The sequence below is a fragment of the Uloborus diversus genome, chromosome 7 (assembly GCF_026930045.1).
Source record: "Uloborus diversus isolate 005 chromosome 7, Udiv.v.3.1, whole genome shotgun sequence".
Lineage (NCBI taxonomy): Eukaryota > Metazoa > Arthropoda > Arachnida > Araneae > Uloboridae > Uloborus > Uloborus diversus.
In genome coordinates this window covers 31,271,385-31,295,650 of record NC_072737.1, presented here as the reverse complement: position 1 = coordinate 31,295,650, position 24,266 = coordinate 31,271,385, and the positions used below count along the sequence as shown (strand labels likewise).

At 34.6% G+C, this 24,266-nt stretch overlaps 1 protein-coding gene across 1 annotated transcript in view; it reads left to right on the top strand.

The window, feature by feature from the left end:
* LOC129225889 (runt-related transcription factor 1-like) overlaps positions 1 to 22,956 on the top strand; it is a 75,015-nt gene extending 52,059 nt beyond the window's left edge. Inside the window, exons 3-5 of the mRNA XM_054860419.1 lie at positions 13,072 to 13,245; positions 20,724 to 20,909; positions 22,051 to 22,956. Of these exons, the coding sequence (XP_054716394.1) occupies positions 13,072 to 13,245; positions 20,724 to 20,909; positions 22,051 to 22,787 (1,097 nt within the window). The 3' untranslated portion in view covers positions 22,788 to 22,956. The remainder of the gene's footprint in view (positions 1 to 13,071; positions 13,246 to 20,723; positions 20,910 to 22,050) is intronic.
* Positions 22,957 to 24,266: the final 1,310 nt, after the last annotated feature.

The following is a 24,266-nucleotide window of genomic DNA, read 5'->3' as shown; positions in this document are numbered from 1 at the left end:
CGTTTTTTACACTTCTTTTAGGAACGATTACCAGTTGATTAAAAAGTTGTTTTCACATAAAAATCAGTACATCAAAACAAAGAGAATATACATAAAGTTGAGCTCACATTTTGAAAAATAAAAAAATATTCAATTAATGAAAGTGTAGCAACCAAATTGCATCATTAAGATTATCTTATGTTTAAGGAACAAGGTAAATGATTTAGACTTAATCTAAACCTTGCTTAAAATTTATGTTTTTACAGCATTTTTTTCCAAAATATCAAACAATTAATGAAGATCTAAGGATAAATCTCAAGCTAAAATTTTACCTGAAAAGAGTGATTAATAGCGAGTTAAACATTTCATTAAAGCCATTAAACTATAAACTAAGGAAGAAATATCACGAAAAGAAAAGAATACTCAAGGTAATGTATAAAAATCGTATATGTTTAACATCAAAATATAAAATAAAAATACCTATAAAATATACACAAATTTAGAATACCTCTGAGTATTAGTTTCTGATTCTTACATTCAAAACAATATCTTCTATGGACTTGACATTTGATTTTTTCCAAATAAAAAAATATTAAAGATTCATAATTTTCTAAAGTATAGAAATATGCTTCTAAACGAAAAATCGACAGGTAAAAACCTGTAAAATTCACAATGATAAATTTTTGCTTACTAAAGTAATTTTTCGGTAAGCTCACTCGGCGAGCAACCAGAATGAGAGCTACTCACAGTTTTAGAATCTTCCCTAGAATCGGAATCGTTCTTTTGTCTTTCTATTAAAGTCGCTAAATACGCTGATAAATAGACAGAATAGTGTATTTTCATACAGACAGTTTCTCCTACTGCTGTCAATGTGTAATCAGGAATGAAAGGTTTGATCACAGGATTTTTATCCGGACTGCTAGCAGTACTAGACGAAGGTTCACTTTTTCCAATCGTAATGGCTGGCAAACCAAATGAACTGAAAGGTCCCGCTTCAAACACTAAATTTTCTCTGCCGACAGTCACATGACATCTTCCTTCCAAAATAAGAATGAAAAAATCGGCTGCTCGTCCGGCCTGATAAATCACATTCGTAACTGAACTGTGTCCTTCTTTTTCTGGTTTAAATTTAAAGAAAATATCTTGAGCCATTAGCTTCTTTAGAATGCTTTCTGACAAATATTCTGGTTTAAAAGGTTCAACAGTCGTAGAAAGATACTGATAAGTCGCCAGAGCCAACTGAGGGGATATGTTGGACAGCTTTTTGTCACCAGAACATAGCCGAGCGAAATCAGAAAAATCTTGTCTGGCCATGGAATCTCTTCTGATATGTTTTCCTCTGTTGTCTGTAAGGACATCAGTCTCATCAATTATTTCCGATTGTATGATCTCTTCAATCACATCTTCCAAAGTCACAATCCCTAGCAGTTCATAAAAAGGGTCGACCTCTCCTTCGCTGTTGACCCGACGTACAAAAGCGAGATGCGACTTTCCTTTCTTAAATTCGTTCAACATAACATCTAAAGTAGTATCCTCATACACAAAATTAACTGGATGATTATAGAACTCGCATAAAGTCCTCAGTTGCGTGTTGTTATCTGGATCAACAAAAGCCAAGTCTTTTATGTTCAGAAGAGCTACGATGCTGTTTCTATCGCCATCAAACACGGGAATCCTGGAATATCCTCTTTTGATGATTTCCGAAACTGTTTCGAAATTTAAAGTAGCATCGATTGGAACCATATAGACATCGTTGACCTTTGTCATTACATCAGCAACAGTCTTCTTTGAAAGTTCCAAGGCGCCAGAAATGATGTCCACTTCTTCATTATGCAAGTCATTGTAATCTTTCGTAACTCTGATAAACTCCATTAAACGCTTCCTGTTGTAAATATTTCGAATTTCTTCACCTAGGAGATAATCAAGAATTTTGCTAATGGGATATGAGAGAGGAAAAGTGAGAAGCATGAAAAATTTTGTTATCCACAACGTCCTAGCCCCAATGGCTAGTCCATGACGAGAACATATTGCTTGAGGAATTATTTCACCAAATATTACAATTCCAAACGTTGACACCACAATGGCGATCATTCCTGACGTTAAATCATCTAAAAGAATAGTTAGTGAATTATTCACTAAAACGTTACCTAGTAGTAAAGAACACAGCAAGTAGTTGCTTTTCTTACGTACAGGATAAATCTTGCGAGCATGCTTTTTCTCAGAATCAGAACCACATTTTTCTAACACTAAAAGTTCAGTACACTCTAATGCCATCAGTCCAAGATTCAGACCACTGAATAACCCAGAAAGAATAAGTAAAACGCAAATAATAAATGACTGTACACTGAGAGGCAAAATCCGACCAGCTACCATCACTGTCAGCCATGGACCATCACCTTGGTGAATCCAATGTGGTATAGAAGCACCCGTTTCTCTGATACAGAAATAATATCTCTCAATGCCACTTGAAGGAAGCGAAGTTTTCAACATAACTGTTCTTTCAGATAAAATATTTTTGAACGATAATCGAAATATTTTGATAATAGGTAAATTATCACAACGACTATTTTTAGTGCGATGGAAATTTGTCAGAGCGATTTCTGTTGTAACGGAAAAGTCTGATCCAAATAAATATAAAGTAATCAGGTTTTCTGCCGGAATTTGCAAGTAGCCATCTTCTGTAGAAGAAACGCGGTCATGATCAGCTCGTATTCCTGAGATTGAAGGAGTTCTCTTACAAGCAGAAACTTTAAAATCTGAGCCGAGATTCTTCATTTCTTCTTTTTTACTTTCTTGTTTGCGTAAACATATATACCGTAAATATGCATCTTTTTCGAAGACATTTGTAATGTTTTTTATATGAATGATGGAATCTTCCGTATCGATTGTGAAATTGCTTTTTAAATCACTGTAATGTAAGTGAGAAAACCCGCTTTCGGTTACATCCGATTTCAAATCGAGAACCATTCCAAAATGACCGCTTCTATTCGTTAGCTGAATAGTCACACTCTCAACAACACTACTCTCATGCGGAAAGTCTGTTGAAATAAAGTTTCCCTTCTCGTATTTATTGTTGTTTAGCGGGAAAGGAAAACAGTTAGTGTTGCAGATGAAGAAAACAACGTTTGTCCACACATGAAGAAGTGTAATTCGAATACTCATATCAAAACAAAGCAAGCAGATCAATAACGGTAAAATTTCTCTACGCAGCTTGGGAAAGAAAGCATATCGTTTCTCCAAAATAAAAATATATATAAAGAGAAACACCGAAAACGGGATATTTTTGTAAGATGCTCCAAGAAACAAGAAGGAAAAAAAAACAGACAAGAAGATTAGAGCGAAGATTAAAACTGTCTACTAGTTCTGACGAAATCGAAGAGCTGAATGAAAGGATTCAGAGAGCTTTTAATCGTTGGAAAACACAATAGATGGCGCTAGCTGCAAAGGACAAATCCTCTTCATTGCAAGAAAGATTCCATTTCCGCTCCCAAATTAGTTCATTGAATAAAAATCGCGCGCGAAGTTTTTCTTTGCATATTTTGTTTTTTCATTCTTATCAATTCATACGATGAAAGCTGATTGCGACTGATTTATGCAAGCACAAAGATATTTTATGAATTGGAATAACTTTGTTTAATAATACAGATCGTTTCGTTTCTTTGTGTACGCGTATATTTTTTATTTAATTTCTCAAACAGGGATGCCCCGAACTTAAATTTTCCGGAGAGGGAGAATTCTGAATTTTCCGAATGAAACTCTAAGTTTTGTTAAATGAAGAAAAAAAAAATGCGCATGCATATGTAGAGGAATATGGGCCAAAGATAACTTATATGTTTTCAAAATAAGCAAATTGGAAATTTGTTTTGAAAAGTACAGTGCAAAAAGAAAGAACGATTTACTTCACAGAAAAATTGCATGGATACATTATTTTTAATTTTTGTCAATAAATTTTGTACCTTCAAAAAAAGTGGGAAATTTTCACCTTTTTCTTTTTTTTTAATGTGTCAAAGCGAAAAATAAAATATCTTTCTGATGAAATAGTTTTTATTTGATAATTTAAAATATTTTTGAACAATTTATAAAATAATGAAAGAAGAAAATTGTAGATAATGAAGCAATAAGCGAATAAAAAATAAAACAATTAATCATTGTATGACAAAACAAATGAGTGAATAAAATAGTGAATGACTAAGAAAGTAAGTGAATGAATGACTATATAAGTGAATTATCAAATGAAATGAAGTAATGAAAATAAGTTAAGTAGTAAATGAATACGTAAGTGATTTAATAAATGATTAAATAAGTAAACGAATTGAACTATTTCACTTTGCCTCATCCACTTCGCCCCGCATGCACTTGAGTAATTGTACAAATTATTTAAAATAAAATTAGCTTAATATTAAATAAATAAATGATTCACTGAACATTAGTATATTTCAATTGATATTCAAATTTTTGAAACAAGAAATTTATCAATTTATAACAAGAGACATAATTTTTGACATTTCCCAAAATATTACAGTAAGATTACCAATTTGTGAAAATCGCTATAGTTATTATCATGTGCTTTCATATTCAAAGATAACTTTTTCCCGACCGGAATAGACTACATGGTTAGGTGACGCTAAAAGCAGAAAATATTTCACCATTTAACTTTGCCCCGCTGTTTCATTTTGCCCCACATTCCTTTACTTGCATTTACATCTAATGACACGAGACATTAGGCAACAATAAAAAAGGAATACCATAATTTCAATGCTGTCTGTAAGTTTCCGAATCAGCAGTCAAAACTTGCCTGCTGTCTGAAGTTTCTGATTCATCAGTTAAAACTTGCCGAATAAGTAAAATTTTGGTAGATCATAATGACCTCCCGGGATCTCCTACCGGGACGCTTCTCTATCCTAAACCAATAGGATTTAACAAAGTCATTTTTCTTAAAGAAATTTAATGACCTTGAATTTATATGATACTAGTGGTACCCGCACGGTTTTGCCCGAAAAAGAAAAATTAAAAGGTCTTTTGGTTCGCCTGTATATTTATAAATAATGTATGGTGAATTTTCTCGCCAATTGGCTTGTACCCATGTTACGGTTCCACGTTATGATAATTTCGTATCTCGCCAATTGGCTTGTGCCCATGTTACGGTTCCACGTTATGATAATTTCGTATCTCGCCAATTGGCTTGTGCCCATGTTACGGTTCCACGTTATGATAATTTCTTAATTTACTCGTCCATCTTACGATAGTTTTGTTCTTGAAATTGGAATAGAAAAAGAACTTTCGAATTTTCGAAAAATCGCTTCAAGGTGCACACCCCCATGCTACAAACTAACTTAGTGCTAAATTTCATGAAAATCGGCTGAACGGTCTAGACGCTATGCGCGTCACAGAGATCCAGACATCTTCTGGGCATCCAGACATTCTACGAACATCCTCCGGACATCCAGACAGAGAGACTTTCAGCTTTATTAATAGTAAAGATTACCATACTTTTTTAAAACTTTAATCTAGAGACTACGTTTCTTTTTCCTTGGGAGGAACAGAGCAACAAGAATGAAAGGCAATCCATAGCTAAGCAAAAACCGCAAAATGTTTCGGATATACGAAAATCCCGAACCCGAAAATGTAAACAAGAGGTAACATGGGGCGCAATTTCAACCAAGAATAAAAACAAATAATAAAACTTTTAACAAACTATCCCCCTCCTCCTTTTTACACACAAGAACACTTGTTCTAAATCCGTCCATAATTACAAGTTAGCTAAAATGTATAGAAACCATGTTTTAAATTAGATAATATTTAAAAAATAACAAAATAGCATTGGTGTTCGCAACACAGCATGCCTATAATAACGAATAAATACCTTTGTGCTGAAAATTAGAACAGTTAGTAATCCAACGTTGTGAAGCACAAAAATTGCAAAATTATTGCAGACACGTGTTTTGGTGTTACAAGGAACACCTTTTTCAATGCTAAGAAGTGTGAGCTTCTGGATGAAAAGTCATCCGAGAAAAGCAACATGATGGAACAGGAGATAGTATAAATATCAAAAAATAGAAATTAAACAAAAACAAAAAAAGATAAAATGACACCTGGAGGCATAATTTATTATATAATTCCATCAGGAAAAAACCGTTAAGTAATAAATTTTCCAAGAAAACCCATAAACAATGCAAAAAGTCCAAAAATGAAACCACTCTGCATAAATTAGCAATAAATTTACCATCGGAAAAAACTATGTATGGAAGCAATGTATCAAATGGAGAAATGCGGGAAAAAACAAAGTGAAGGATAAACATATTGGAATTAGTTAATCACAAAACAAAATAAGAAAGCAAAAAATGAAAAAAAATAAAAGTAAGAAATGTACGACGTATACATAAAAATAATAGAGAAATTAAACCAATTTTAACAAAGGAGTCCACACAGAAGAAAAATAAGGAATTGCAGTAAGATCGTTAACTAAATTAGAACGGTTCCTCAGGATGTGGAAAGATTCCCAAAAATCAAGATCCAACGAATTGGGGCATTTTTGGATAATTTGATAAGAGTTAAAATCAAAAGAGTGATTCGATTCCCAACAGTGTTGAGCAATACTGGATTTATTCAACTGTTGTTTTCTGACATATCTTTGATGTTCTTTTAACCGAAATTTCAAAGCACGAAACACCAAAACACGTGTCTGCAATAATTTTGCAATTTTTGTGCTTCACAACGTTGGATTACTAACTGTTCTAACAGCATGCGTAGTTCAATTCAAACAAATATCCAAAAATAATATTTTAAAAAAATTCTAAATTAAAAGAAAGTCATAAACGTCTCAATTAGAATACTTACTAAATCCAAAATACGATTGTTGTCAGAAATTTCCTCCTTCGTAAACAAGCGTCTATAAATTCGAAAAGAGGGTAGTCGATTCTCGCTGAAAAAGTGAAAAAAAAAAAAAAAAAAAAGAGTCCAATTTATTCCATTAATCAAACATGCACAATTTATTTTGAAATGATCATATAAAAACGAGCTGATGTGTGCATCACATGACTTCCTTTTACACCAATTTAAAGTTATTTCCCCATTATTGACAATTTTAATGTGATTCAATAGTTTAACTCTCTAAATATCATCAACAATGGCCAAATTAAAACCAGATTTTTAAAAAAAAAAAATCACCAAATTTGTCGCCAAGTTGGCAAAAAAACTTGGCGACCAAAATCTTGGCGATATGTTGCCAAGTGTTTGCATAAATTATAACTCCACTTAAGTTTACATCGAAATTAACAATGATTTCCCCCCAAAAAAGGGCAAAACCCCCTTTAGAAACACTCGAATGCAACTAAAAGAGGAGGTGCACAACTAGACCCCATTAGGAGTCTACGTACCAAATTTCAACTTTCTAGGACATACCCTTCTTGAGTTATGCGACATACATCCGCACATACGCACATACGGACGTCACGAGAAAAGTCGTTGTAATTAACTCGGGAAATGTCAAAATGGATAATTCGGGTGTCTATACGTTCTTAGGTACTTATCCACGTGTAGTCGGGTTGAAAAAAAACTCAACGTTAATTCGGGGGTGAGCAAAATGGAAATTAAGACCGAATTTTGAGTTAAAATTTTTTCGCGAATACAATACTTCCTTTTTTGTAAAAGGACGTAATAATGCAACAAAAATATTCCAAAGTTCAATTCTAAAGTCACGAATATACGAATTAAAATACGCACCAAGTTCCTAAGTTATAAATTTATTTGTTAGTGAATAATTTCCTCTCTACCAAACAAATTCCCATGTGCTATGGAAGCAAGTGAACTCAAGTTCTAAAAGACGGTAGTGAATTCTCGCTGAGAAAGTGAAAAAAGCAAAAAATTTATAATATTAATCATCGTAGCATAACACGCATGATTTATTATGAAATGTAAAAATAATGTGATAAAAATTTTCAAGTAAAATTTTAGAATCACAAACATGTAAATTAAAACGTACACCAAGTTTACAAATTAAAAATGCGTTTATCGGTGTACAATTTCTTTCTTAGCAAACAAATGTACATAACTGTAGAAGCAAAGTGAACATAAGCTCGAAAAGGGGCAGTACATTCTTTCAGAGAAAGTGCAAAAAGATATTAATTTTCAACATTGATCATAGCTACATAACGTGCATTTTGTTATGTAATAATCATTTAACAATAATTCAAGAAAAATATTCCAAAGTGAAATTCTAAAGTCACAAACATACGAATTAAAATACGCACCAAGTCCCAAAATTACAAATTCGTTTGTTAGTGAACAATTTTCTCCCTATAAACAAACTTCTATAACTGTGGAAATAAAGTGAACTGAAGTTCAAAAAGAAGGCAGTAAGTTCTACATAGCTCGCATAATTTGTTATAAATTAATCATTTAACAGTAATGCAATAAAAATATTCCAAAGCCAAATTCTAAAGTCACAAACATACGAATTAAAATACGCACTAAGTTCTCAAGTTACAAACTCGTTTGTTAGTGAAAAATTTCCTCCGTAGCAAACAAGCTTCCATAACTTCGGAAGCAAAGTGAACTCAAGTTCGAATGAACGGCAGTAAGTTCTACATAACACGCATAATTGGTTATAAAATAATCATCTAACAATAATGCAATAAAAATATTCCAAAGTGAAATTCTTAAGTCCAAAACACATGAGTTAAAATACGCACCAAGTTCCAAAATTACAAGTTCGTTTGTTAGTAAACAATTTCCTCCCTAGTAAACAAACTTCTATAACTGTGTAAGCAAAGTGAACTCAAGTTCGAAAAGACGGCAGTAAGTTCTATATAACACGCATAAATTGTTATGAAATAATCATTCAACGATGATTCAATAAAAATATTCCAAAGTAAAATTACAAAGTCATAAACATGCTAATTAAAATGTGCACCAAGTTCTCAAATTACAAATTCGTTTGTTAGTGAACAATTTCCTTCCTTATAAACAAACTTCTGTAACTGTGGATGCAAAGTGAACTCAAGTTCGAAAAGACGGCAGTAAGTTTGATATAACGCACTTAATTTGTTATGAAATAGTCATTTGACAATGTTGCAATAAAAATATTACAAATAAAAATTCTAAAGTCACAAACACCCGAATTAAAATACGCACCAAGTTCCCAAATTACAAATTCATTTGTTAGTGGACAATTTCCTCCCAAGTCAACAAATTTCTATAACTGTGGAAGCAAAGTGAACTCAAGTTCGAAAAAACGGCAGTAAGTTCTACATAACACGCATAATTTGTTATGAAATAATCATCTAACAATGATGCAATAAAAACATTCCGAAGTGGAATTCTAAAGTCACAAACCTACAAATTAAAATACGCACCAAGTTCCCAAATTACAAATTTGTTTGTTAGTGAACAATTTCCTCCCTTGTAAAAAAAACTTCTATAACTGTGGAAGCAAAGTGATTTCGAGTTCAAAAAGACGGCAGGAAGTCTTCGCTGAGAAAATGCCAAACCAAAGAATGTATTAAATCAAGGCCACGTGCGGAGACAGTAAAGAATTAGGAAGTCTTGGGATTTAATAGCAGAACAAGTCCGTAAATTAGCTTTCCGTAATTGCAACTCTACAGGTGTTTCTCATGCCATTCCTCCTATTCTTCTAATCAATTTTACTTCAGTTGGCGCCTTTTTATACATCGAGTTCATTTATTTGCAGATGTCTTTATTTTGCTTTTCTAATGCTCGGCTTCCACCAACTTCAAAGATTTATTTTGCTTCTGAAGTTTCTATGGCGGGAAAGTTCATTGAATTTTGTAGTCAAGTGAAACATATTGTTTCCGCTTGCTAACACGGTTCTTCTTTAAATTTTATTTAAACTTTGAACTTAGTTGAAAATTCTAAACTTCGTTGCCTTTAATGGCGTGTGCATTGAAATTCAATTTTCTGTTGTGAATTCGATTTAAAGATCATGTCGAGTGCTAAAAATATATTTCTGTGTTTTGCGAATGTTTCTTGGATTATTTAAATACACCGCTAACTAAGGAAATATAAGTAAATAATTGAAGTGAATGAAAAATAATTGAAGCTTCTCTTTTTATTTTTCAGTAAAAGTTTCAAAATTTATAATTTCATAGCAGTTCGATAAGATACATTTTAAGTGAAATGCAGTGCAAATCTAATCAAAACAATTTGTAACCCAAACAATTAATGAATCGATTGTTTGGGGATATTTCATCTTTCAATAATTATTTCTTATAAGCTGTGCATTAATCATTGTTTCTTTCTTCTGTGTCTAATATACATATCGAATAAATGTTAGATTAGAATAAAGAAATGACTATCTAATGTGAAGAAAGTATTGGTTTCGTGAAATTTTTTGAATTTCGAATGATTTGCACGTTTTGAGGTGTGCTGAGTCCATTTCGATTATTTTTTCGAGAATGTTTGTCTGTGTGTCTGTATATGTGGGACGTGGATTTTTTTTTTTTTTTTTTTTTTTTTGACCGCTTTAAAACAAAAACTACTGCATAAAATGAGCAAAATTTGGTACACATATGTAACCCCCATGTGAACTTGTGTCCATTAGTTTCTGGAACCAATTCCTCCTAGAGGCTAGAGCAATCGAAACATTTTTCCATTATGCGTGCCTGCTATATCTCAGATTAATTTTGAGATTCCTGCAGAAGAAATCTGCTAAGCATATTTCCTTCTAAAGACAAAATAAATCGTACAAATTCCGAAATTGTTTAAAATATTTTTGAATCTTCATTTTTTTTTTAATGCAGAACTTAATCTTTTATACAATTTAAAAAATTTAACACAATCTTTTTACTTGTGACGTAATATGCGAAAATGCATTTTTAAATGTATTACATTGAAACCTGTGTAAGTTGACCACTTGCGGTGCACTAGGTTAGTGGTCAACTTACAAAGGTTGATTTATATGATAAGGGCAATTCCGTGCCTGAAAAAAGTGGTCAACTTAGACAGGTGGTCAACTTACAAGGGTGGTCAACTTCACAGGTTTTACTGTATCTAGTTTCACACATAGGTTATTAAAGTAACTCACATAAGAGTTTGTTAAACTAAGTAGCAGTAAATCATGGCTCCCATCCCAAGTTTGACGCACTCGGCTCAGAGTTCGAGTTCGAATCTCGTAGCTGTATTTAGTAAAAATGAAGTGTAATATTGAGTTGCCTGTACTCCTGTCTTCCTCTGCGAGTTCTTGTTGTTTATTTTACCTATGCAATGCGCAAAATGGAGTTTTATGAGTCTCTCTCGTTGCTGTATTTAGTAAAAATTAAAGTGTAATATCATTGAGCAGTCTGCTGGATGTTTCCTGTATTCTTGTCTTCCTCTGCGAGTTTTTGTTGTTTAGTTTTACCTGTGCAATACGCAAAATAGAATTCAATGAGTCGCTCTCGTAACTGTATTTAATAATAAAAAATTATTAAATAAAAACAAAAAAACCCGACTGCGTAAAAACCAAAAAAACTAAAAGGAAAAATGTATAAGCCCAGTAGTTTAGAATGTTATTAAGTACTACTGAATAACTACACCGTTGAAATAGTTTTATAACCGTACACAGATAAGACAAATCATAAATTCAAAAGCAGAATAGAAGGATCAACAGTCGAGGCCCATTCCCTTCTAATTCAAAGAAACCCGTAAAATTTGAATGGGACTCTTCAAAACAATTAACAGCGTACACATACTTAAGCTTATTTTTTCCTCCTTTTATAAATTCTATTGGAAAGTGCAAAAAATAAGTTTTACAATGAATTCGGCCAATATATTAATCAATTGTGGAAATTTTCCCCTAAAAGTAAAAGGGGGGTCAACCCTTCCCCCAGAGTCTTTGGTTTTAACATTTACCAATCCTAACACGATAATTTATATCAGGGATGCCGAATCGGAGGAAAAATGATAGACTCCTTCACCCTAAAAATATTCCGACTTCGGACTCCAATACTCCGACTCTGCAGCCCTGGCATATGTTATACTAGTAAAGGGGGGACCGTTACAACCCCCTCCCCCGCTCTGGTGAATTCTGGCTGCTCTACTGATACAGATGTGTTATTAAGCGGCATTCAATTATTATTATTACAGCACTTAAATACGACACTACTTTATGTTTAATTATGGTGGTAACTGCAATTAAGCATCCACATATTACATTTAAATGGTTTGTATTCATTTAACATATCGTAGATTTTAATTGATTTGCTTCAACTAAGCAATAGGTGGTTGCGTTGGGTTGGGTTTATTTGCACTGCTATGCCTGCACTTCAAAGCAATTAGTTGATTTACATCAATTTTATAACCGTTCATAACAGTCAGATAATTTATGGGGTTAATTTCCATCTAAGGGGTTTTTCAAAGAATTTATTAGTTGTTTTGCAAGAAATGCGTAATATTTATCTTGGATTATTTGCTTTTTTTTTTTTTTTTTTTGTAATGGCTCGAGTAACCAAGGGATAATAATGTCCTAGACGAGTTTTAGTCACGGGTTCATTTACTTTTTTTTTTTGGTCGGTACAGAACGACTTGATGGGAAACAAGCTACTTTCTTGGAAAACTTCTGAGATGATTAACTTCGACATGTATGCACATTAAAATACGAGTGAACCAGAAAAACTCCAATCTGTCATCACACCACAATTTCCCTGTGCCTTCCACAAGAATGGTTTTACCAGTTGGTTATGGTCCTGAAAAGAGCCCAATTCTTTTGATCAGGGGTATCCATTTGGCCTCAGGGATATCAATTTGCATTTAAATTATGGAGGACTTGATGACCACTGTTGATTTAACTTGTGCCAGTCGCCCCTAACGGCGGATCTTCGACCGGTTGATATTGAAACCGTGACTCGCCAGGCAAGAGTTCCAATAACCATCCCAACTCTTGTTTCTTAAAGCAGCTACTATTATGCTGAGATTAGAATCCATGACCTTCTTAGTCCAAGCCAACTCGTTACCACTGTGGCATAAGTCAAGCATTAAATTACTTGAATTTGTTCAACGTGGCTTTATTATATTTGTTTTCATTAGTTCAACAGCACATTTTTTCATTCATATTTTAACGATATCAGTTGATTCAATGTTCCTATCTTATCTTACCAGGGCAGCACCATCATCACTTTCGAGCCTTCGCCTCTGCGTTTGGACAGCGGACCCCCTTCTTCGACCCCCGATTGGTGGATCCCCTGCGAGAGTGGGAACAGTTCAGGAGGAAGACTGCAGAGCAATGGGCTCTTGATCTGCCACGCAGGATGGGGGTTGGTGCCACGCCCTCTGGTAAATCTTACTTCTTTCTATATCATAATTTGATTTTAAGAGATTGAAAAAAAATCTGATGTGGATATCACATATTTTGTCACTAAATTGTGCAAGTAGGGAGTAATCGTAACAGTGAATGAAAGACTCGTAATTAAAAAAATAATAATAATACAATAAAACGTGATGATCATCCTTGCAATTTGACCACTTGTCTAAGTTGACCGTCAAAGTACTGCCCTGCAATTCGTCAACTTACGTAGGCTTCACTGGATTAAGGTTTCCAAAGTATTTTCTTAGACGAATCGGCAACATTACCTTCTCTTTATTAACTCCAAAAAAGAAACGACTACAATGTTTAGTTTTTGTACACAAGATGAAATTGGCTGCTACACCACTAAGACTTTGTGTTACGTTTTAACTGCAAAGATGAACCAACACTCTACAACAGTTGCACACTAGAAGCTATTAAAATTTGAAACTGTATTTTTTTTATGTTTACATTATCTTATCAATTCATTTCAATGCTTCATATCATTGTGAATAAATATTATAAAAAAAACATAAGCATTAGAAGTTTTTTAAATACTTATAGCTCTCAAATGAGAATGCAATTTAGAGAACTATCGTCTGCTAAACTGCAAAAAAAGAACAACTGCTCGTTTCCCAGAAAATCTATAGGAAACTGGTGAAAATCTATAGAAACAAAGGTTTCGAGTATCGATACAACTTCTTATGTAACGGTGCTTAAAAGGAAGCTGAATCGTTAGTTCCTAAAAACCTTTATGGAAGCTCAGTTTCCAAGAAATGTTCCAGTAAGCGAGCATTTTTTTTTTTTTTTTTACAGCGTAGCATTCCTTAAAAACCGAGCTGACTAAATGTTGTGATTAAAAACACATATCCACCAAACGAAAAATTTATAATAATCAAAAGCCTTAAATCGGCACTTACGTAACGTAATCTTTCGAAAAGCGTTTTAACAAAAGATCCCAATCTTTATCCCTAAACAAAAAAGCAACAGCACTTAAACAGTGAATCCTGTATCAGAGACCTCTTTTAGAAAAGATTCTAAATCCCTTTCTAATTATATCATCTATAACACCAAAAAAGAGACAATATCCTTTCAATTTGAAAGAGCGGAGATAATTCCTCCAGCCTGCATGGCGACGTGTAAAACGGAGAAGTGGAATTGTGGTTCGTGAGACCACAGCAGAGCTTTATCCTGCTTTACGGGCAGCCCCAGATAAAAATGACACACCCCATACATCACTTGCGCCCTGCCCCGAAGCTCCGAGTCATTAGGAAATGAGTCCTTAAATCTCATTTCAAGCGGTAATTAAGTTAAGTGATCGATAGTTTGGGAAGGATAAAGACAATGAGAATTATTTTAAACTTCTCGGCTTTCCAAAGGCGGAGTTTTTGATGCTTTGTTACATAGATTTTTCACAGACTGTTATCTTGTCGGTTAGCTGTTTATTTTCTTCATTTACTTTGCGTCTTTTTTTTCTTCTTGAGGTGGAGTTGATGACCGTTTTATTTTTTTGGGTCCTTCTTTAAATTTAGCTTTCTTCATTCGCTTATGCGATAACGAAAATGGATGATTTACTCGGGAAAAAATTAAGTGGCATCTTGGAGAGATATTGGGCGTAATTAATGAAAAAAAAAGCTTCCACCTATTTAAATTTAGCGTATAAGCACGGTTCAAAAAGTCTTTTTCTTTCGTTTCTCTTTTTGGAAGTCGAAAAGGAGATAACGCAAGCAATTTAACTCTTACCCATTAAGAAATCAAAGAAGAAAGTTCAAACTATGAATAGTTAGAAAAGAGATAACAGAATATTATCCACGTTTATTATTTTATTCTTTTATACATAAAAAAAGCAATTTAAAAATTTATAAAATCTTAAAAACTATTTTTTTTATCTATAGCTATACAGTTGAACTTGGTTATAGTGACTTCATTTATAGTGCTAACTCTGGCTTCATGTCAAAAAAATTCAGTCCCTTTATTTGCCCATGAGCAGAAGGTAAAGGGCAGAAGGTAAAGGGCTTAGGAGGAAAAGAACACTGCGTTCATTTTTCAAAATCTAAGAGCATTATTACGCAATTTATTATATCCCATCCAGGGGCTTCGTGCACTAATTCGGATTCTTAATAGAAAATACGATAGAGGAAGGAAAACAGCACTTGCTAGCACATTTCACCTGCTGATTTTGAAATAAAAGGACATTAAAGGCACCTCCTGGAAACTTTCTTTTGTATATGTGTGTGCGTGTGTGTGTGTGAAAGATCACTCTTTACCTCCCAGAAAAAGTACATATACATATGTGATGCAGTTCCTAACAATAACAAGAAACCTGACAGTAAACTTGACGGCAGACATTAACAAAGCATTATACTATCTTTAACTGCTGTAATTTCTCACTTTCTTATACTGCATTTTACTTATATATCCCTGCCCCCCCCCACACACACAATTGTTATGTAGTTTCTCTCAGCTCAGAATGTTTGTAAATGTGGTCTTGCTGAAACTGCTGTTGCCATTTTTTTTTTCAAAAGTAATCTTAGAAAAGCAATTTCATTAGTGCAGCAAGATTTTTCGTTGCCCGAAAAAGTAAATAAACATGACTAATTCAATAATAATAAAATCCTTTAAAGCTAAAACAGGTTCAAAAGTTACATAAACTTCCACTCTTTTCAAGGGCACAATTCATGACAAAGTCTAATTTGAACCTTACTACAAAAGCAAGGCTTAATTTGCATGGTAACTCACGGAAGCTCTGTTCGTGTATTTCTTTCCCTCTATTTACACATTAAAAAGAAGTTATATTTCGCAGTAAAAAACATTCAGAAGCGCTCCTGGAGGATAATAGGCAGCTAATGTGCCTAATTTCTGCCAGTAATCAGACAAGAAAAAGGATAGCTTGGCTCTAAAACTCTGTGACATTTCTGAAATTAACCAAGAAAATTCCTGAAGAATTCAGAAACCCTCCCAATAAATGCTAGTCATTTTCTTGGAATAAATCAGGACCTTTCTATAAAAAAGTGAGATTAGGTTTTCGGCAACTTTTCCCAAATCCATGTAATATATATGAAACTTGGCACCTTATTGATTTGCTAGAAAAGCTCCTAAAGTAGAGCAGTACTAATGGTCAAAGCTAAGGCAGAATTTCATGCAAGTACTGAACAGCTTTTTTCTCAGCAACTCTTCCAGGGACAGCATTTCACCCTAATTTGGGGCTCCGTCAGTCTGGACTGGCTGCAATTGAGCTGAAGGCGAAACACTTAATAAAGGCCTTAAGTATTATATTTACAGTAGTACATAAATTTAGTTTTCTCGACCGACAGTGAGAAGTCTACTTCAGTGTAACAAGTAACAGTTCAGGAAACTTTGTAGCATAAATTCCTAGTTTTCTCTGGAAACTGGTGGAAACGCGTGAAATCCCGGAACGTTGATATAAAATAATCTGTGGTGTTGCGGAATTTTTTTTGAGTAATGCAATATAGACGGATTGCAGGAGTTTGAAGTGGTCCAACATCAAAGTAAACTTTAAAACACATGACGGACCTTTTTTGAAGATTACTAAAGTTTTAGGACGATACATGAAACACTTTGTGTGATTTGTGTATTTATCACTATTACTTAAAATACAGAACCTCTGTGCGTATATATCTGGGGTACCCAATTTAGGGTTCATGGCGTAGACTGCACCATTGAAATTTTTAGGGTGGTTGTTTTGACGGGCATTTCTTCCATTTTGGCGGGGGGGGCTCTTGCTTTTTTGGGGGGAGGGTCTTTGCGATATTTAGGGGGTGCGCTCTTCCTCTTAGGGACCCCTGTATATATATATATATATGACAAAAGAAAAATGTATAGACTCCCTACAGAAGAAGGGGAATTTTCTACTTACTCTACCATCACAACTGATATTGCCGAGAATTTAGTGAACAATGCCCTGTAGCAATATACCACTTTAATTTATTTTGCATTTGATGGAAATCGAATAAGTTCAGTCGTGCCATGCTTTATGGAACTAAACCGACTCCAGCGACGGTCCCTTTTGTAACTTGTTTACCATCTATCGAAAACCCCTCCAAAAGTTCGGTATCACGAGATAGACGGGAAAGGATGATGACGTTGCACTTCCGATCACGTGAAACCTCTCAGTGCCGGAAGTTGAGAGGGTAGCGTTGCCATGGAAACAAGCACAATCGGTGCTTTTGAAGTCCAGGATCAACTTGGGTTTTGATGGCTTTGAGTTTTCGCGTGACGTAGAAGTGGGCCCACTCTCCAGGGATATCCAGCTCCGGTCTCGAGTGTTTAATTAGGTGGTTTTCCTACGGGAGAAGTTCGATTTCAATGGTCGGAATGAATCTTTTTGTCTGCAGAACAGAGTTTGAGTTTCATTGAATTGGATAATCGATGCACATCGGGATGATGAATAAGCTTCAGTCGAAACTGTTTTCCCATAGAAGTAATAGTGTTTCAGACTCAGTCGATGAAATGGTATTAAATGTATCAGCCGCATCATTTCAATATGATATCATTTAATTCCACATTCGTACGGTTCAATATGAGACCATCAAATTCTACATTCGTGAATTTCGATAATATAGCACATCAGGACTTTATTGCTATGTATTGCAGTGTAAATAAGTTTAAGAAGTGAATTTTTTTTATACTAGGTTGATAAAACATTGAAATATCAGATAGCATTTTTATTTTCGTTCGGAAAAAGAGTATTTTATTATTAACCCATAATAAATAGAACAAATGCCCGCCCTGTCTAGTGGTCAGAGGAGTCTGACTACGATGAGGAGGTTCCGGGTTCGGATCCCGGCTCGGCATGGATGTACTTTCTCCTGTCCTTTTCTTTCCTTTGTGTGAATGTGTTGTAAATGGTTACCTATCCTATAAATAGGTCCTTATTGCATATACGTACTGGGGAAGTCTGACTTCGCACCAAGTGAAGGTAGAGTTGGAAAGGTGAAGCAGCTCACCCCAAATTGCCAGCTTGGCTGGCACAAGACAACAACAACAACAAATGGACAAATACATGAAATACACCGTCAGCTCAGTCAATTCCAGCCGAGGACTGCAGTTTTGTACTTATTAGCACTCATCAGCCCGGCATAGGAGTGACTGAGCTGGAGGTGGAAAACCTCTTAAGGAAGCCAAGAGTGCCAAACAAACTGGTAGCTAATATAGAATTAGCACTGACCAGCAGACGAGTGACCGAAACAATGGTTCGGTTCTCAGTCACTCCTTTGCCGGGCTGATGAGTGCTAATAAGCACGAAACTGCAGTCCTCGGCTGGAATTGTGCTGGCGGTGTATTTCATGTATTTCTGCCTTAGCCCTGGCTATAGGGTGGTAACTTACTGAATAAATGGACAAATAGTCCATCCAATCAACTCTATCTAGAGCAAAAACTTTTGGTCTGGAAAAGCAATGCTAAATCAAAATTGTTGTGGCGTAACACGTAATATGCGAGTTTTGTGTGAAAACGCAAATTTATGCTTATACTAATCTTTACTTAAAGTAAAATAAATCATCTGTTGTCATTTATATACATTACAACACTCTTTGTGTTGTACATCTATTTCATCGTTTTCTGCCATTTAAATTTCAATAATACTCGTGCCATCTCACAGTAAAAAAAAAACATGGCTATCCTCTTAGTTTTCTAATATTTTTGAACCGAAACAGATGGAAATAATACACCTTTTTTGTATAAGTAATTCTTGCAATACAGTTTCATTTGAGATACCATTTGTCACATTATTTAATCATACAACCCTTTCAACAAATATCACAGTCGCCCATATTTGCATTTCTACCTTTGATATGGGATGATTTTACCAGAGTGATGCATTCATTAGATTTTTAAGTGGAAACTTTTTTCTCACAAAACTTTTTTCTGTCGCAATAAATCATTGTTTCTTATCATTTATTCAGATTCCATGTATCACATTTAACTTTAAAAATAGACATAAAAGTTAAGCACATTGAAACTAGTTTAAGCTGATTTAATGAAAAAAAAAAAAACTGACGTGCGAAATAAATTTGCATTGAAAATCGCACACATTAATTGGAATTAAGTAGATCTTTTTCCTCTGTGCATTGGGATAGAAGTTGGTTATAATTTTCTTTCTAACAGGAAAGAGGAAGTTTCTTTACATTTACAAAATTCATGTTTCTCGTTTTAGCTCTCTATTTAGCGAATTTTTCCACGTCATTCTTTTGCATGTTCTTTAGAATGCTCCTTGAAAATTCAAAACTAATGCCAGCTATTTTTCTTTCTTTTCTTCTTCTATTTTAAAATTTGATTTTGTGTTTTGCAACTTTGTTCTTCCCTACCTTAATTAGAATGCTTTTAAAACAATATTGACTTTTATGCAACTGTCCAAATTTTAATCAAATACGTTTTAAATATTTTAGTGATTTTAATCTATCTTTTAAAGACTTGTTGGTGGACTCACCCCATCGCAATTTGTACTCCTTCCTCCAGGACATTGGCTTCTCCTTTTTAATTTAGTGTTTGTCTCACCATTATGTGATTTCGTCCTTTCCTCATTTTTCAAGATATTGTTTCATTCACTTTTCTTTATATGTTTTTAACGTTTATATATTTTTAAGACTGTCCTTTTTTAATACTAGTACTTGAAGATTTATGCTTTTTACTTCAAAATATGCATACTTTTATTTTTTTGACTTATTCTCAAATGAAAAATAAATAGTATATAATGAAAAATCGTCTGGCGAAGTATAGCCCTCAAGGGCTCTTGCGCCATAAAAATAAAAGAAACCAGAAAGTGCTAGCCGTTTTATTTAGAGCGTGGTTGCCTGGTCGATAAAAAGCGTTGGATTTGTGGCTAGAAGGTTCCGAGTTCGATGACCAGCCGGGCGAATAGCTTTCATGTTCGCCAATGGTGACTGGGGAACGTTAAATAGGTTGTGGTCGTGAAGTCCCTCAAGTTCTCATTTCAAATAAATACCTCTGGGGATGCTGGACAGGAGGTTGCAAAGTTCACATGCTCGGAAGGAACCTCGTGAAATATTCATTCGAAAGTGAATACAATGATATCCACATAAGCCGCGTCCCCGCAAAGGCACTCTTATATATTACTTGTAACTTGCATATCCCAGCATTCTGTTTTTTCTTACTGGTAACATGTGGATTCTCCCAGCTTCGAACTCGAGTTCTTGTGGTTTTCTATCCAAAACTTGCTTACGTCGCTGGGTAAAGCAACAACAACACCAAGTTTCACACAAGGAAAGGGTTTTCGCAACGAGTTGAAGCCGGACTTTACGACCATAAGAGGACGATCTGAACGAATCCACACAACTGGTAAAAAACCAGAAGGCGGGGATAAAAGGGTTAAAGAATGCTCTGTCAACTCGACTTTCCTGCCCATTACTGCTTCTGCCTGTCAAACTTATATGAATGCACTGAACTACTCTAAATTGAAAATGTCAATAATGTTTTTTTTTTCTTACAGACATGGCACAGTCTTTCAATTTTGCTGCTGGAGAACATCCACACTGGTTAGCATACAATGCACATTATTCACCATATTTCACTTCGGCTGCTTTTCGTGGAACAGGATTTGCAGGTTACACTTTAGACAGCGCTTTCACCGCTACTGGAATCACTAGCCAAGATACGCATCCAGCTTCACTAGCAGGTGAGTGTAACTTCAAAATAGCATGTTCATAAAATCAGAGGAAATACCACAGTGCATACAGAAGCTGACACTCGTATTCACTAGACGGTTCAAATTCAACCCTCGATCAGACAGCCAAATCGCCGGTTGCAGCCTTCTTTGACTAATAAGAAGGTCTCAATCTACGGTTCAGGTGTCGGACCGAGAGTCGAATAGTCTGTTGAATACGGGTATCAGAATTCCACATAGGCTTGAAGTATAATCGAATCCACCGTTGAATTAATAACTTGGGGGTTCCGCCTCTGCTCGTGTAGCTTTCCAACCCCTGTTCAGCACCTGCGATGGCTGAATGTCTCCTGCGTTCGGTGACAATTCATGATTCTACTGCTTTCAGTGTGTCAGAACATCCATAGATGTCCTCACAACATTCTCAGGACTGGAAGTTCAGCTCATTATCTCCGGTCCTTTAAGGTTTAAAGGGTTCGGATCGGGCGGAATCACTTCCCCTGGATGTCGTATATCCAACGTTACTAGTATTGATCTGGTACACATTGCCAGTCTGGAAAAGATAGTGTTACAGACACATAGACAGACGCGCACGGAAATCTATTGTATAGATGAAACCAACAAAAATCCGGGCAAAAAGTCAATTCAACATCAGTTAATATCGCTTGGATATATAGGTTAAACGTGTGTAATAAAAGCTGACTTTTTAATCACTATTCTTGGTCACAGATTTCTCTTACTTTTTTCATGCATCTCTCTGTGCCATTTCGATGTATTCAACGACTCTCCACCTTCACGATCTACGTTATTGGTCAACATATTTATGTATAAACCCAGTAATGATAAACTTCCGTTTTTAAAAACTACCCTTAAATTCTTAGATTAGTCTAGCTTGTTTTATTGTCCAGTTCAAAAACCACCCTTCCTTTCCGAGATGCTCGTTATCTGGTTTTAGCCGTCGGTTAAAACTGAAATCATCAGTTAGAGAAAATCAAGTTATTGGTCAGTTTATGCATTACATTCTGGAAGCCAGAGTGAAAGCATTATGGTGATGCCCGTCTTAGAAATGCATTTATTTGGTTCCTGTGAGTTCAAAATGATTTTCAAAAAACTTTATGCATATTTATCAATTTTTATTTCTTATTTACTTTTACAGATCCCAACGTATCGCCTGATTCAACGCCTGGCAGTAACAACAGTCAACTACATCCGTCATCAGCTTTTACATTCAAGTCTCTAATAGATAACCTGGGTCATACAAAGAATGACCTTGCATGTAGGCCGAACAACAGCAGTCCACTATCATCCGCGACCACTACAGCTTCTGAATCTAATCCCTGTCATTCGACGCCAGACCAGGCCAAGCTACAGACTTCTAATTCTGCTCTGCAGTTGCCACGGACTAATATTCCTCTTCTACCTGGAGCTTCTTCATCTACATTGTCAGTGAACCACGCCAGCTACCTTCTGGCATCGCAGAGCTACTACGGAAGTAACGGCGCGGCAGCCACGAGTGCTGGTATGTACCTCGGTACAGGTGGCATGGTGCCACCTTCGCTTCTCTATCCTCAACTTTACCAACAGAGTCATCTCCACCCGTCCCTCCACCTCCTCGGAAACGACGCAAGGAGCTCTTACGACGTTGCGGCATCCTTGGCGTCACAACATCAGGATGCTCAACAGTTGAACAACAGTCATTCTCCAGAACTGCTCAACAAAGAACTTCAATCTCCCTCCACCTGTTCTGATGAAAGTCGACAAGAAGACAGCAATGTCAACGGCCACCTTTCTTTGCGGAACTCTAGAGAGAGATTGCATTCCTTACGGTTGAATGTCATGTCAACCCCAAGGACAGCACATAATGAAGTTGCAACCGTATGGAGGCCTTATTGAAAATTATATAATACGTTTACATGACACACATGAACCCGGTGATGACTGCTAATGTCGAGAGCATGCCACTGAAAAACATTTGCTTGTAATGAATTCCAAGCATATATTCATGCCAAGAGATTTATATATATTTTAGAAAAATATTTATGTAAAAATTATTGTTTTTTTTTATTTTCAAAGATGCATTTATTTTTAAATATCGTTTATAATTTTTTGTTCAAAACAAATTCGTTACCAATTTTAAGCTAAATAAGTACAAGTATTTATTAAACTTTTTAAATTCGAAATGAATTTTAGTATATCAGTTTATTATCGGCATACATCATTAATAATTATCAATAGATATCTATAAGTTTATTATAAAATATAAACTTTTTTTTTTGCTCTTCATTTCATAAAAAAGTCTTATCATTCAATCTGCCAAAATTAAAAAACCAGTAATTGAAAGTTAAATAACTATTGATAACTATGAAATTTCTGAACTAAATTTTAATTTTTATAGTGAAATTGCGAATGCTTCCCTTTTTTCAAAGCTACTTTCATTTAAAAAACATCAACTCCCAACCATTTAATGTTTAAACAAATGTCAAACAATTTAAAGTTATATAAATATTGATTACATGTTTTTCGGATTTGAAATTAAAATTTCAGGTTCAATGTAAAATATAAACGTTTAAGTTAGATAGCCTGTAGATAAATTATTTCTTTGAAACAAAGAACCCTGTGATATGCTCAAAGAAGGGTTTCTAAGTGATAAAATTAATTTCATTCGTAACCTTTCTTAAAGGAAATCAATGTATTTTTTTCATTTTTATTTCATGTTTTGTAACTTAATTCCGCCAGCAAGACATCTTAAAACTTATTCTGTTATCTTTTTTTTACTGTAACTTCTTTCAAAATTAATAATTTCTGATATTTCTTTCTTTGCTGAAACAAAAGCTGTTAAGTATTTTATGGCTATTGGATGCTTTATATCTAAAGCAAGAACCAGTTTAAAAGCGAAAACGTGCGGTTTTTGTGTATTTGCTCTCTTTGATAATTTGTCATTTCGTGCTGTACAATACGAAGTTTTTAAGATTTCTCCCAAGCTACGTTCAAATATTTTGAGGTTCATCCAATTTGGAATATCTACCAGAGAGGCAATTGAACTACCATCCCCGTAATTTCTTATACATATGTTTGAAAATGCTCAAATTTTGTGTGTCAAAGTCCTTCAAAAGTCCTTCTGTGGAAGAATACACATTATTTGGATGAACTTAAAAAGATAATAGTTGCTTTTATATATAAAAAAAATTTAATCAAGGCGTACCTAGATTTGTTAACAGACGATCAAAGTGAAAGATACTTTAAGATAAAAATAGCTTAAAACTTATAAAGATGCCAATCATGGGACAGTATGTTATTAGGAAAAAAATATTGGAATTTTTATTAAGTGTCTCATAATTATTTTTTATATTATTATTTTATTATTCAGTTTCC